The 16421-nt window shown below is 42.8% G+C and overlaps 1 protein-coding gene across 3 annotated transcripts in view; it reads left to right on the plus strand.

Moving 5' to 3' along the window:
- The window catches only part of MORC2 (MORC family CW-type zinc finger 2), a 176097-nt gene that overhangs the window by 120817 nt on the left and 38859 nt on the right, over nt 1–16421 (plus strand). For all 3 annotated transcript variants that reach the window (XM_073671183.1, XM_073671182.1, XM_073671181.1), the window contains exons 17-22: nt 2841–2946; nt 6942–7074; nt 7564–7635; nt 7709–8080; nt 11007–11177; nt 14400–14451. In XM_073671183.1, coding sequence (XP_073527284.1) covers nt 2841–2946; nt 6942–7074; nt 7564–7635; nt 7709–8080; nt 11007–11177; nt 14400–14451 — 906 coding nt within the window. The remainder of the gene's footprint in view (nt 1–2840; nt 2947–6941; nt 7075–7563; nt 7636–7708; nt 8081–11006; nt 11178–14399; nt 14452–16421) is intronic.

Consider the following 16421-nt stretch of genomic DNA (forward strand, 5'->3'; position numbering starts at 1 on the left):
CTCCGGACAAACAAGCGAACCTTCGTCACCATGTCCAGGCTATGAGGTCGGCAATGGCGATGTCCCTTCGGAAGTGTATGCGCCTTCTGGGTCTGATGGTGGCGGCAATGGAAGCGGTACCGTTTGCACAATTTCATTCCCGGGGTCTCCAAGATCTTATTCTGACCCGTTGGGATCGATCGCAGGCTTCGCTGGATCGCTGTGTCGGTATCTCCCGCAGGGTGCGAGAGTCTCTTGGATGGTGGTTACGTCCGGAGGCTTTATCCCTGGGGAGATCCTTCCTCCTCCCACGGTGGTCGTCATTACCACCGATGCCAGCCTGACTGGCTGGGGGGGGTTTGGAACGATCTCTGGGTTCAGGGGGTCTGGTCGTCAGAGGAGTCGTCTCTGCCGATCAACATCCTGGAGTTGAGAGCAATATTTCTCTGCCTCCGACTTTGGACAGTCCCTTTGAGCGGTCTGCTGGTCCGGATTCAGACGGACAATGCGACAGCTGTCGCGTATATCAACCATCAGGGCGGGACGAGGAGTTCCAGACTCATGATGGAGATCTCTCGGATCCTGGTATGGACAGAGTCCAGGGTTCCAGCCATCTCCGCCATTCACATCCCTGGAGTGCTGAATATCACGGCAGACTTCCTCAGTCGCGAGCTGGTGGATCCCGGAGAATGGAGTCTTCATCCGGAAGTTTTTTCACTGCTGTGCTCCCTTTGGGGGACTCCCCAAGTGGACTTGATGACATCCAGGCTGAACGCCAGGATTCCGACGTTCATGTCCAGGTACAGGGACCCAGAGGCTGTGGCGGTAGATGCTCTAGTGGCCCCGTGGGACCAGTTCGAGCTGATCTACGTGTTTCCGCCGGTATCCTTGCTTCCTCTGGTGATCCGGCGGATCAAACTCTAACGAATTTCGGCGATTTTGGTGGCGCCGGATTGGCCGCGGAGGGCGTGGTATTCAACGCTGGTGTCTCTTCTGGCGGCGCCTCCGTTTCCACTGCCTCTTCGCCCGGACCTGTTAACCCAAGGGCCCATTCGCCATCCGGACCTGAAGTCACTTCGTTTGACGGCGTGGCACTTGAGACAGAGATCTTGACCCGTCTTGGGTTTTCGGCCGAGGTCATTGCCACCTTGCGGGCGGCCAGAGGTCCAGCTACGACTAGGATTTATCACAGAACTTGGGAGGCCTTCTATTCATGGTGTTCTGGATCGTCAAGGAACCCGAGGGTTTTTTCCATTCCCAACTTCTTGGCTTTTCTGCAATGTGGTTTGGCCAAGGGTCTGGCGGTTGCTATCTTGCGGGGTCAGGTATCTGCACTATCCGTGCTTTTTCGGAAGGCTATTGCCTTACGCAGGGATGTGCGTTCGTTTTTTCGCGGGGTTGCACGCCCTTTTCCGCCTCGGAGGGCGTTTGTGGCTCCTTGGCGGCTCAATCTAGTCTTGGAGGCTCTTCAGCATGGGCCGTTTGAGCCTATGGATTCAGCTACACTTTACTTGCTTTCTTGGAAGGTGGCCTTCCTGGTGGCGGTCACCTCTTTGAGAAGGGTTTCTGAGTTGGCGGCACTGTCTTGCTCGCCCCCTTTTCTGGAGTTCCTCTCGGATCGCGTGGTGCTTCGTACCCGTTGCGATTTTCTGCCTAAAGTGGTGTCGCGTTTCCACGTCAATCAGGACATCGTGTTGCCCTCCCTCTGTCCGAAACCGAAGAGTCCAAAGGAGCGGGCCTTGCACTCGTTGGATTTGGTGCGGGCATTGAAGTTCTATCTTACAATCACGCAAGGGTTTCGGAAGTCGGACTCTCTTTTTGTGATTCCTGCTGGTCGTCGGCATGGTCAGCGGGCTTCCAAGGACACTATAGCTCGGTGGATACGTTCGGCTATCCTGGAGGCGTACCGGCTCAAGGGCGAGCCTTGTCCGGGTAAGGTTTGAGCTCATTCCACGAGAGCTGTTGGTTCGTCGTGGGCTTTTCGTCAGGGGGCCTCGGCAGCGCAGCTCTGCCGGGCGGCTACCTGGCGCTCCGTTCACACTTTTACTAAATTTTATAAAGTGGACGTGAGTGCTTCCGCCGATGCGGCCTTGGGACGAAGGGTCCTGCAGGCGGCGGTGGTTTAGGTTATCTCCTTATCTCGTTTTTGGCGCTTGTTGCGCGCTTGCCTAAGTTGTTAGGGTGTTGGCGATTCTGCCACTGTTTCCCACCCTTGAGTTCTGGACTGCTTTGGGACGTACCACTAGTAATGGATCTGTCTCCCTTCCTTCCCTTCTACTGCTGAAAGACTGATTTTGGTAAGACCTTACCTGTAAAATCCTTTTCAGCGAAGGAAGGAAGGGAGACACAGCACCCTCCCATGGCAGAAGTGTATTATTGTTTTCCAGATGCGGCGCGACTCCTCTCTGATGGCGGTCATCTGGGCTGGGGTCGGCGCGCTAGGGCTCTGTTCCAGCATTGCCAGCTCATCGCAGTTGTCAGGTCCAGTGAGTAGTGCCTGGGACTGTGTTTTTTCTGTTATATGCATAACCTGTTCTCTCGCGTTTCTGAATTTTCGGAAGGGGTTGTGGTGTTCCGCTGGTGTTGTCTGCTCTTCCTTAGCTTGTGTACGGACTGAAGGACATGGGAGTAGGAGGAGCCTAAGCTGGAGGGGCCGGTCGTCACTTTTTTCTAATCGGAGGTGAACTATCCTGTGGGGCTCCGCCTACCCACTAGTAATGGATCTGTGTCTCCCTTCCTTCCTTCGCTGAAAAGGATTTTACAGGTAAGGTCTTACCAAAATCCGTCTTTTTTTTTAATTACTGGGAGTTTTAATCTCTTGTCAACTACGAACTGTCATTCTGTTTGTTTTTTCTTTCCAGATCTATGCTTGAAATGGCGAACTCTTCCTTTCCAGCTCAGTACTGTAGAGAAGGAATATCCAGATACATGGGTCTGCTCAACGAATCCTGACACCGAGCAAGATAGGTTTGTTTTTTGGAGGTTATTGCAACTGGTGTATTTCTGATTTGTCTCTTGTTACTGCCTCTAGCTCCTCCCTCCTTCCCTCTACATAGAACAGGGGTGGGTAATCTTTTTTTCTGCCAAGGGCTATTTGGATATTTATACCATCCCTTCAAGGGCCGTACAAATTGCACACCAACTCCGCCCTCAAAGTACGTCCTGGCACTGGTGTCAGGATGTAATCTTTGACTGCATGCACCTCAGCGTTCAGTAGTGAACACTGTGTGCATGCTCTCAGAGCAAGAAGAAATGAATGGGCAGGCGGCCATCAAAATACAGCTGCCGGTCCAAGCACTGCGGTTCCCAGTAATTTGCCCAGGGACCGGATAAAAGGTCATCGAGGGGCGTTTGGGGCCTGAGGTTCCCCACCCCTGACATAGAATCTTATCAGTAGCAGCTGCCATCTCCTATCTCCGTAATAGGAAAGTCTGTCTTCACTGAATGCAGACTTTGTCAGAGTTGAGACATTTGATAATGACTGATCAAGTCTGGCAGAAAAAGAAGCAGATTTCTCTAAGATATGTTACAAGGTTGCATATTTTCATGTGTAGTATTGATTTATGAAATGAAAATGACAGTTACGCTTTAAGTAATTGATTTTAGATCTTCTTATAAGTAAATTGGAAGGAACTAGACAGTTTATAGTTTTTTGTTTAGCATAATCATGTTATAGTTCATATGAAGAGCGATCTATAAATATTATTATAACCATACATGTATAAAATACATGTTCCCTTGGTTCTATTTTGCAGTCTAAAATCCGACCTACTATTTCTCTATTCCACATTGTATTTCATATCCTTTTTTACCCTTTTGACAAATGTTAGAAACACAGGAGTACCAAGCCACCACTGTAAGTCACATTAGTTAGTCCTTATAGACTTTGAATGGAGAACCACTAGGCATGTTCAACTGCTACACAGTTTAAACCGGGGAAAGGGGACCCAGTTTAAACCGGGGAAAGGGGACCCCATTCTTATGACTGGTGGAGGCTTTTGGCATCAAACACTTAACACCTTTACTTTCTTGAGAAAGCCTCTTTTAACCCCTTTACAACCCAAAGTGGTTTGCACGTTAATGACCAGGCCAATTTTTACAATTCTGACCACTGTCACTTTATGAGGTAATTACTCTGGAACGCTTCAACGGATCCCCCTGATTCTGAGATTTTTTCGTGACATATTGTACTTCATGATTGTGGTAAAATTTCTTCGATATCACTTGCGACAAAAATGGAAATTTGGTAAAAATTTTGAAAATTTAGCAATTTTCAAAAATGGAATTTTTATGCCTTTAAATAAGAGAGATATGTCACACAACAGTTAATAAATAACATTTCCCACATGTCTACTTTACATCAGCACAATTTTGGAACCACATTTTTTTTTTTTTTTTTATTAGGGAGCTATAAGGGTTAAAAGTTGACCAGCGATTTCTCATTTTTCCAATAAAATTTACAAAACCATTTTTTTAGGGACCACATCACATTTGAAGTCACTTTGAGGGGTCTTTATGACAGAACATACCCAAAAGTGACACCATTCTAAAAAGTGCACCCCTCAAGATGCTCAAAACCACATTCAAGAACTTTATTAATCCTTCAGGTGCTTCACAGGAATTTTTGGAATGTGGAAGAAAAAAATTAACATTTAACTTTTTTCACAAAAAAATGTTATTGTAAACCCAATTTTTTTATTTTCGCAGGGGTAACAGGAAAAAAATGGACCCCAAAATTTGTTGTGCAATTTCCCCTGAGCACTGAGATACCCCATATGTGGGGAAAAACCACTGTTTGGGCGCACGGCAGGGTTCGGAAGGGAAGGAGCGCCATTTGACTTTTTGAATGTAAAATTTGCTTGAATAATTAGCGGACGCCATGTTACATTTGGGGAGCCCCTGATGTGCCTAAACAGTGGAAACCCCCCACAAGTGACACCATTTTGGAAACTAGACCCCTCAAGGATTTTATCAAGGGATATAGTGAACATTTTGAACCCAGAGGTACGACACAGAATTTGATAACATTAGGTCATCATATTGACTAAGGTGTCATTAGTCTTGAGTGCAAGTGCTCACTACTTGAGTTTGCATCGGGTACTCAGGTATGCACCATGTATCGCAGGTGCTCGAGTGACATGCTCGAGTCTCCATCCACATGTTTCACGGTTATTAGACACCCAAAAAAAAAAACATGCGGGGATCGCTCGTGCATGGCAGGCAATCACCGCGAGGATTTTTTCGCCGCGAAGCATATGGGGCGGAGACTCGAGCACCCGCGATACTCAGTGCATACCCAAGTACCCGATGCAAAATCAAGTAGCGAGCACTTGCGCTCAACACTAGTCGCCATATCGTCGTCTTTTTTTTTTTTTTTTTTTTTTTTATTAGTTTTGAAAAAAATCCCAACCCTAACCCGAGCGTTTATTTTTTTCTGCCGTTCCTCGTGCGGTATAAGTGATTAGACGTCTTTATTCTTCGGGTCGGTGCGATTTACAGCGATACCAGAATCATATCGGGTTTTTATGATTGACAGCTGTCACACACTAAAAGACGCATTTTTTGTAAAATCTAGTTTTTGCATCGTCATATTTTGAGAGCTATAATTTTTCCATATTTTGGCCGACAGTCATGTGACTGCTTGTTTTTTGCGGGATGAGTTGACGTTTTTATTGGTGCCATTTTCAGGCACGTGACCTTTTTTTGATCGCTTTCTATTCCAATTTTTGGGAGGCAGAATAAACAAAAACCAACAATTCAGGAATTTTTTTTTTTTTTTTTTAAATGTTTTTATGCTGTTCCGCGTGTGGTAAAATTGATAAGGTAGCTTTATTCTTCGGGTCAGTACGTTTACAGCAGTACCATATTTATATCATTTTTCTGTGTTTTGGCGCTTTTACATAGTAAAAGCTATTTTATTGAAAAAAATGGTTTTTTTTGCATCGCTTTATTCTGAAAACTGGAACTTTTTTATTTTTCGGCTGATGGAGCTGTATGGCAGCTTGTTTTTTGCGGGACAACATGACGTTTTCAGTGGTACCATTTTTATTTATATTTGTCTTTTTTGATTGCGTGTTATTCCATTTTTTGTTTGGCGGTATGGTGATAAAGCATTGTTTTTGCTTAGTTTTTTATTTATTTTTTTACAGTACTCACTGAAGGGGCTAACTAGTGGGACAGGTTTATAGGTTATCGTTCCGGAACGCGGCGATACCAAATATGTGTACTTTTATTGTTTTTTTTTGTTTTTTTTCATAATATTTATTGATGGGTACATTATATTTTTATTTTTGATGGAGATATATTATAATATCATTTTTTACAATTTTTTTTTTTCACTTTCTGATACTTTTTTTTTACTTATATACTTTGTCCCACTATGGGACTTTCACTTTTTTTATTCTGATCGCCTGTATAGCACAGGAATGCAGCACCATTCCTGTGCTATACAGGCTGTCAGCGCTGCACAGGGAGAAGATAGTTTGGTCATGCATTGCGCATGACCAAAACATCTTCCTGCAGTCCGGAGACCCGGATGTTGTCATGACGACATCGGGTCGTCATGGCAACATCCGGGAAGCCGCGGCAGACAGCGCTGGAGGCCGGAAGAGGAGGTGAGTATTGCGATCACCTCCCCTTGCCACCGCAATGCATTGCCGAGGTTAATGTGCCGGGATCGGTGCGGGTCCGCTCCCTGCACATTGTCACAGCTGACACCCGGCGGCGATCGCGCCCGCACAGTCTGTGTGCGGGCGCGATCACCATGACGTACTATTCCGTACCTGGATATTAAAGCCCAGGGCGCAGGTACGGAATAGTACGTCATGGGCTTTAAAGGGGTTAACACCTGTGATCTTATGTCAGTGTTTTGTTATGGCCAATGGAGAACGTGTGTGCTGTGCTTTAGTTGTCGTATTTTTGATTATTGTTATGAAACTACTATTTAGTCATTTTGATTTCAGATGTGAGGCTCTGGAGCTAAAACAGAAAGTTCCTGTTGGAGTACTTAAGAAAGAAATTGTGTCACAAGAAGAGAAAAAAAAGCAACTAAGCGAAAAGATCCAAAAGCAACAGGACAAGCTAGATTCCTTGCAGGTAAAAGATAGTAAATCCAAAAGCAATGAATATTAAAGAATTGCTTAAATAACAATTCCTTATTGTAGGGTACAAATGAGAACTGCTTCAGTTAAGTATATAAATAGGATTTTTCCATGAAAGACCCTTATCACCTAATCACTAGATTGGTGATAAATGTTTGATAGCTGGGGACTGTACTGCTGAGATCCGATTGATCACCAGAACGTGGTTCACGATCCCCCATTCATTCTTACACTGGTCCTTTTAACGAAGGTAGCAGAGAAAAGCAGCGGGATTAAATGAATTGCTAGTGGGTATGCACGATCATGCTGCTCCATGTATTCTGACAAAAATGAGGAGAAATGGTGGTTCGGTACACCATTCTCATGATCAGTGGGGCCTCCAGCTATCAGACATGTATCGCCTATCCTTTTGTGGGAAAACGTCTTTTAAGGTAATCATTTGTAATTTTTTTTTAAGCTTAACCTTTTACTAAATTAATTGCAGAAAATATCCACTGTCCGTTCAAGTGCGGACTTGAAAATGCTCCCCTTGGAAGTTAGCACTCGCCCCGCAGAGGTCGGTAAATGTCCCTCTTGTCTCTTGTTTCCATAAGTCTTTGAACAGCTTTTGACTGTTATTTTCTTGGTAGAGTCCAGTAAGTACTGTAAGTCGACCATTGAGGCCAAGATCTCCACCTCTTCCTGCAGTCTTGAAAGAAGCTGTTAAACCTCCACCTACGCGAATTAGCAGCACAGTTAAAAGGACCGAAACAAGGCGAAGTGCAGTATTTAACTCTGCCCAGGCTAGCACCTCCAAATCTCCGTCCCCAGGGCCTGTGAAATCTAGTCACATTGCCAAGACTCTTAACAAAATAACATCAATTGTAAAATCTTCACAGTCCCATCCAAAACCTGCTACATTACAGACTGCTAAATCCTCTAGATTCATACCAATACCACAAGTCTTGAAGAACTCTAAACCACCTGCAACAAAGAGGCCAGCACCAAGCAAAAGTCCTACGGTGAGGCATCTTCTTTAACCACTTTTATGGAGGGAGGGTAGGGTGTCTGTCTGCTACTTCAGTGTTATTAGTATGATGAAAAGATGTCCAGATAATTTAAAATGGTCTGTCTTTTCCTGGTATCCTAGTACCCACAATATCATGAGAGGGACTAACAGACAGGTAGATGAAAATACTCCTCATAGTTTTGTTTTTACCCGCCTGCTGCCATATCAATGCCATCAGTACCATGCAATAATGTCAAGGAGAGAACAACAAGAGAAAGATTTGCAAGAAACGGGGATCTCACAAAAATATAATAGTAATACTATTTTATATTTTTGTGAGATCCCCGTTTCTTGCATATCTTTCTCTTGTTGTTCTATTTGGATTATATATGCACGGAGTTGACCTCCAGTTACCTTTTGGTGGTGCCCACTCTTGTGTAGAGTTAATGTCAAGGAGAGGGCGCGATGGACGAAAGAATGTACACCTGCCATGTTTATTACTTTAAAAAAGGCAAGTGTCTCTAATGACTGTGACATCAAAGAAGTTAAACTGTTGTGGTCAGAGCTAGCTCTGATGTCAGCAGTTACACTCAGCACGGCCAGCAACCACCGTGTATGGAGCGGGCTCAGCTCTTGTATGGCAGATGTAAACGAGGAACCTTTGAGCAGTATATTTTATTTCTTGTTCATTTGCATCCTATATGGAAACTTCACCCCTTAGTGACCAGGCAAAATATTTCAAATCTGACGTGTCACTTTGTGGAAAAAACTCAACATATCCCAGTGATTTTGAGACTGTGTTTTCATGACACATTTTTCAGGTCCATATGTTTTGCGTTTATAATACATGATAAAAATATCAGAAATGTGAAAATATGCTATTTTTTTTAGAAATGTGTTAAACTTTGAATGATTATCCTTTTAATCCAGATAGTCATACCATGGAAAAAAGTTAACAACATTTACCTCATGTCTGCTTTAGATCAGCACCATTTATAAAATGTCCTTTTTATTTTAAGACGTTCGCAGCAGGGCTCCTCAGTTTCCCTGACTACGACTCCCGACTCCACAGCACGGCCTCACTACTGAGCATGTACATAAAGTGCAGCACAGATTCATCTCAAAGAAAAGCTTAAATCCTTGGATCAGGAATAGAACAGACACTTATAGGACATTTCACATCTTTCCCAAATTTTTTAAAAATTTACAGCACATACTACGGAACCCAGTTTATTATATATTTTAGGAGTCTGAGTCCGTTTTATACCGACTCCAGCAAAATAGACTGACTCTACAGCCCTGGTTAGCAGGTTTAACCCCTCCATGCCATGGCCATTTTCTGCTTTTTTCCTTTTTTCCTCCCCTTCTTCCAAGAGCTATAACTTTTTTATTTTTCCTTCAATATAGCGGTATGAAGGCCTGTTTTTTTTGTAGGACAAATTGTACTTTTGAATGGCACAATTGATTTTACCACATAGTGTACTGGAAAACGAGATAAAAATTCCAAGTGCAGTGAAATTGCAAAAAAGTGCATTTCCACTATTGTTTTTTAGTTTGTTTTATTTAACATGTTCACTATAAAACTGACCTGGCTATATGATTCTTCAAGTCAGTACGAGTATGCAGATACTAAACATGTATAGTTTTAGTTTATTTTGTATTTAAGTGGTGAAAAAATAAAATCTGAAATTTGTATGAAAAAACTTTTTTTGCATTTTGTCTCCATTTTCTGAGACCCTTAGCATTTTCATTTTTCAGGATCTGGTGCTGGGTGATGGCTTATTTTTTGCTCCATTTCGGGGTAGATCCGATGTTTTGATAACCTATAATTGCATTTTATTTCAATGTTATGGCTCTGGTTGCTTTGACAAACAAAAAAAATGTTTCATATAGTTTGAAATGTTATAATGACACTTTCTAATACATATGTAGCTGGCATCCTTTTCTGTCATGGCCTAAACTTAAATCAAAGGGGATGATGATTAAACAGAGAAGGGGGCTGTAGAGGGTAGTTAACAATGGAAGCTACTGTGGTGCAAAAAAAAACAAAACAAAGCATACTTACCATAGGAATCTGCTCTTCGCTGCAGTTCTGCTATTCAAATGTCCTCTGCCAGACTTGAAACGATGACATCCTGATCCTGCAGCCAATAGGTGGCCGTAGCGATCAGGTCACTGGTGGTCCTCAGATATCCTTGTGAATGATGGTACAAGCCAATTAAAAAAGCACTCTCATCCATATCATTTTTTTATTATTATTAATTGTGTATATTCACATGTAATGTAGTGTGAGTATATTAATATACTCGCCTACTACTGCTCTCTCCAGTGTCCAGTACCGTCGTTCTCCACGGCGGAGTGTTATCCAGCCTTTTGTCGGATAGTACTTGGCCCAATGTTGTACTATGGGGCAGTGCAGATCTGCAAATTTTCCAATCGCAGCATGCTGCGAGTGCATCCGGTAATCAGATCACATGCGCCCATACAAGTCTATGGGTGCATGTGAAACATCGGACTGTATTCGGATGTCATCCAAGTGCAGTCTGACATCCACAGATTCAGACTATGGAGAAATTAAGTTCAGTCTTCTCTGCACCTGTTATCCAATTCTCTCATGAAAGAATCAATGGCCGTGTGAGCCTGGCCTCTCATTGCGCTCTGCGTGACCTAGAAGTGGCTTTTACAATGTCAGTCTATTGAACATAGAATGGGGCACCATAGGCTTTCATTGTAAAAGACACTTCCTGCTCATACATAGAGCATAGTGTGAGCCAGCTAGTCTCAATTGCAGTCAGGGCACTGAGAAACTATGCAGAACGGCGCTGGACTCTGGAGAGAGGCAGTATGTAGCTCTTCTTTTATAAGACTTCATCACCGAAAGCAAATTTACCTTTTATCTTGCTATGTTTTGCTCATTGTTGGTTTGGGTCTAAACTCAGATAAGTAGTGTGAGAAAGAGAAGTGCACCTCAGATAATTGAGGATGAAGATGATGATGAGGAGGAGGAAGAAGAGGAGGAGCCCGTTACTTCCAGGAAACCTGAAAAGGCTAAACGAGGAAAGATAGTGGTCGTGAAACGTGAGAAAAAAGAGCTGAATGAAGAAGTAAAGGTAATGAACAGAAATCTTACCATTTTACATTAACTTTTCGCAGTAACCTGCATTATTATTCTTAGTAAGTTTTTGGATTGCTCTGATCCCTAAATGTTAACATTTGGCAAGTATAAAATATGCTATGGAACTCCTTTACAACAAAATTTGAAAATGTTCACTACAGATTTGTCTCCGATTTTTACCTGTAGCATGTGTATGGCAGAAAAGAACAACAAATATAACCTGCTGTAATTTGCTTCTTTTGGACATGGGAGTGATTTCAGCTACTGTTGGAGAGCAGTCTATAAAATTCCTGACACTTGTTATTTACCATCATAAGCAAAATATAGTTGCTGTTTTCATTGTCACAATTGATATGGTTTCCGTTAACTGAAAACAGATAGCTCTCTGCTATTGGAAATCTTCATGATGTAAATAAAAGACCAAGATACAAAACCTTTTCTCATGTAGATAGATCTATAGGGTAATGAAAAAAATTTCAGTTGTGTGAGCCTTCCTGCTGCTTAATTGGAAAAAAAACACTCTGTGGGTGGAAAACTTGGTGAGTTTGCAGCATGCTAACACAGCGGAGATTGGTGCTGCTGTTTTACTTCATGCTGAATATAGTCATGTAAGAAGTGATGTAATGTGAATCTAGAAATTGCAACTAGGTACTTCTTGGATATCTTAGTACATGGCTGATGAATAATAAAATTCCGTATGAAGTAAAGTTTTTAGGTTCCTGTTTGGAGGAGACATACACTTTCGCCTGATTTCCCTTTTGCTGATTGACTGCCCAGTGGGATCCATTGGTGAATTAAGGCCACGGCCCTACTATCAGTATTCGGTCAGTATTTTTTCTCAGGAGTGGGAGCCAAAACCAGGTGAGGAACAATCATAGAAAAGGTATAATAGAAACCAGCGCACCAATTCTGCATTTTATATCCCACTCCTGGTTTTGGCTCCCACTCCTGAGAAAAAATACTGAGTGAAATACTGACCTAATACTGATGTTAGGGCCGTGGCCTAATTTGCCATGTTTGTGATTCTCCTTTGGTCAATTTACAGTGCCATTTTAAATTTTGGGCACCCCTGGTCAAACTTACTGTTATTGTGAACAGTTAAGCAAGTTGAAGATGAAATGATCTCTAAAAGGCCTAAAGTTAAAGATGACAAATATATTTTCATCTTTTACATTTTAAAAATAACAAAAAGGAAAATGGCCCAATGCCAATGTTTGTGCACCCTGCATGGTTAGTACCTAGTAACACCCCCTTTTGACAGTATCACAACTTGTAAATGCTTTTTGTAGCCAGCCAAGAGTTTTTCAATTCTTTGAGGGATTTTCATCCATTCTTCCTTGGAAAATTCTTCCAGTTCTGTGAGGTTTCTGGGTTGTCTTGCATGCCCTCCTATTTTGAGATCTAGCCACAAATTTTCAATGATGATCAGATCAGGGGACTGTGAGGGCCATTGTAAAATCTTCAGCTTGTGCCTTTTGAAGTAGACTATTGTGGATTTTGACGCGTGTTTAGGATCATTATTCATATTTAGAAGCCATCCTCTTTTCATTCAACTTCAGCTTTTTTACAGATGGTGTTATGTTTGCATCAAAAATTTGTTGAAATTTCATTGAATCCATTCTTCCCTCTACCCTTGTGAAATGTTCCTTGTGCCATTGGCTGCAACACAACCCAAAGCATGATTAATCCACCCCCACGGTTAAAGGTTGGCGAGATGTTCTTTTCCTGAAATTCTGTGCCCTTTTTTCTCCACACATACCTTTTGATCATTGTGGCCAAAGTGTTCTATTTTAACCTCATCGGTCCACAGGACTTGTTTCCAAAATGCATTAGGCTTGTTTAGATGTTCTTTTGCATAACTCTGATGCTGAATTTTATGGTGAGGACACAGGAGAGGTTTTCTTCTAATGACTCTTCCATGAAGGCCATATTTGTGCAGGTGTCTCTGAACAGTAGAACAATGTACCACAACTCCAGAGTCCGCTAAATCTTTCTGAAGGTCTTTTGCAGTCAAGCGGGGTTCTGATTTGCCTCGCTAGCAATCCTACGAGCAGCTCTGACTGAAATTTTGCTTGATCTTCCAGACCTTATCTTCATCTCCACTGTTCCTGATAACTGCCATTTCTTAATTACATTTCGAACTGAGGAAAGGGCAACTTGAAAACGCTTTGCTATCTTCTTACAGCCTTCTCCTGCTTTGTGGGCGTCCACCATTTTCATTTTCAGAGTGCTAGGCAGCTGCTTAGAGGAACCCATGGCTGCTGTTTTTTTGTCACAAGGTTAGAGGAGGCTGGGTTTTTATAAAGCTGAGAAATTTGCATCACCTGACCTTTCCTAACAATGTTGGTGAACAAGCCATAACCCTAACATGCTATTTTAACGTCTGAAACCTTGGTCAAAGTTATCTGAACACACACATCTTCAAGGGTGCCCAAACTTTTGTATCGGCCCATTTTCCTTTTTGTAATTTTTAAAATGTAAAAAATGATAATATATATATTTTTTTGCCTTCAAATACAAAGGAAATATGTCATCTTTAACTTTAGCCCTTTTAGAGGTCATTTTATCTTCAACTTGCTTAACTGTTAACAATAGCAGTAATTTTGACCAGGGGTGCCCATAATTTTACATGCCACTGCATATGAAAAAGGGTAAATTGATTTTCCAATGGTAATCTATGGGTCAGCGAGTCGACAAAATGGTGAAACATTTAAAATCTCCCATATCTGATTCTAATTTGCCACTCTGAATAGAATCCACTCTCCTCTCACAGTTTGTACCTCCTAGAGTAGAATGTTACCAGATTTTGAGCTAAATCTGGTGAACTGAAAGAAAACCTTTTATACTGACGCAAGTCCTCTGATTTGTTAATTACAGGTGTGAGAAAAGTCTGATTTACTCGTCTGCGCCTCATCTTTACATTTGAATCAGAATGTGAAATGTGTTAGTGCTATTTCTGATGTAAATAAAGTCTAATCATTTAAAATGTATTATTGTAATATCCAATGGGCTCAGTTTGGGACTTAAAATGCAAATATTTCAGAATCCAGTTGTAATATATGCATTGAAACTGAAAATAACAAATTATTTAAGACTTAGTCTGGAAGATGCATAATATTTATATATGTTGATATTTGTATTAAATTTTCTTGAGCAGGATCTACATGCATTTTCTGACTCTCATCCCAACTTAAATGTTTCATTGCAATCATTGCAGCTGGACAGCCCAGAGGTAGATGACAGTGTATCCACTAAAGCAGCACAAAAAGGTAACTGTTCTGATTTTAAATGTAGGCTTTAGAGATTTGTCATTCGGTTTTGTTTTACAAATACACTGCAGAATTATTAGGCAAGTGAATATTTTGATCATATCATAATTTGTATGCATATTTTCAACTCCAAGCTGTATGAAAGTGAATACTTATTGGTTTAAAGCATATCAGGTAATGTGTAGGATCTTCTGTCTACTCCACACAGTACTTCAAGCATAAGCCTACAGCTGTTATTGCACAATTATTAGGCAAGTGGGTATATTGACTATAACCTTATTTTTATGCAGATTTCCTACTCCAAGCTGTATAAACTTGAATGCTTATTGGATGAAGCAGATCAGGTGATGTGTATTTGTGTAATGAGTGAGGATGTAGCCTAAAGATATCAACACCCTTTATCAAGGTGTGCAGAATTATTACGCAGCTTGTCTTCCTCTGGAAAAATGGGTCAAAAAAGATATCTTACCCCAATATCTTGGCAATTTCAATAGTGCTTCGTTTCTCTGTAACACTTGTAACAATGTTTTGACTTTTCACAGTCCATTAAATCTCTTTTCTCTTTCGCTTCTTTGGGTGACACACTGGAAATAATGGGTGTATGCTGTTGACACTAGGCAGGAAAAAATTTAACTCCTCCCCAGCAGGCTACACCCACCAACTGGAACCTAGCTAGTCAGGTCTTGCTTAGTTTCCAAAGGAGGCAGACACGGGTCTGCGTTCAGACCCGTCTCTACCCTTTTGTTGTGTTTTTTTTCCCCCTTTTTCTTTCAGATACAGCTTGTAGCTACGGGCGACAGGGTGTAATTGCTCATCCTGTCATCCAACCTAGAGACCGAGTGAACAGTGTGGTCTGATCCACATGGTACCCTCTCTTGTCTATCAGGCAGGACCCTATCCCCCCTAACACATCAAGAGTGTTTGGGGCATCCGCACTGTTCCGCAGGGAAAGGCGGACTGGTCCTTGCCATCTATCTCCGGCCTGCTCGCCCACCATAACGAGACGTGTGCAGGGATGGAAGACGTACCCTATACCAGTGGCTCCTGTAGGGAGATTCTGATTAACGTCTTCCGTGATGGGAAGGTGTCAAGACGCTAGATAACAGCACAGGGTCCTTCAGGTACTTTTATCTCCAGACGGAAATGCACTGTTCTTAATCTGAAATTCTCCTTCCAGCATTCCAGACAGTGGGGGCTCCATGCCTTGGAAGACTTCAGCAGATTTCCACAGGACCGCATTTATTCCTTTTCAGGCCGCTTTCCCTAGGTTCCTCCGGTGGATCGCTGTCAAAATGTAGTCCCCCACTTCATCTAGGCCTACGTCTGTTAGGACACGACTCCCGGCCTGCCAATAATGCGTGCGGTCTTTTCTCCCGCTCTTCTTCCCCAGCCCGCCTCCAGTGCAGCAGCCGGTCTCTTTCTTCTTCGCAGCCTATCAAGCTGCAGGCACGCATTTTCGGCTCCTCTCTATTCTGGTGCATTTCTCCGCCATCTGCATTGGTTGTTTCCTCCATCTGTTCCCGGTCTCCAGTGCTGTGGTCTTTTTCCTCATTTGGTTCTGCGCCTCTTCAGGAAGGGGTAGGTTATCCTACTATAGGCTCACGGGCCTCACCTCAGCAGCCCCACACCTGGAACACTTTTTACCTATATGTCTTGTATTAGGGCCTCTCGCTCTCATCCTGCTTCTCCTATAATCCTACACATCACCTGTTCTTCCTGTAAAATGAAGCTACCTGCAGGTCAACAGACAGCCCTCTGCTCAGCCTCCGTAACCCTACAATGCAGGCCCCACAGGAGTCCCCCACTGCCCCTCCCCTCCCTCCCTCCCTCCGAGTGGGCAGCAGCAGCCTTATCTCAATCGTTCGCCTACCTAACCAAAGTATCAGAATCCTTGGTCTCGGTCATAGAGCGTCTGCTTATGCCAACAGCTGCCTGCGGTATACCGATCACCCCTACGGCCTTATCTGAGT

This window comes from Phyllobates terribilis, unplaced genomic scaffold (genome assembly GCF_046119375.1).
Source record: "Phyllobates terribilis strain yellow unplaced genomic scaffold, ASM4611937v1 Scaffold_1__5_contigs__length_1240528914, whole genome shotgun sequence".
In the NCBI taxonomy this organism is placed as follows: Eukaryota; Metazoa; Chordata; class Amphibia; order Anura; family Dendrobatidae; genus Phyllobates; species Phyllobates terribilis.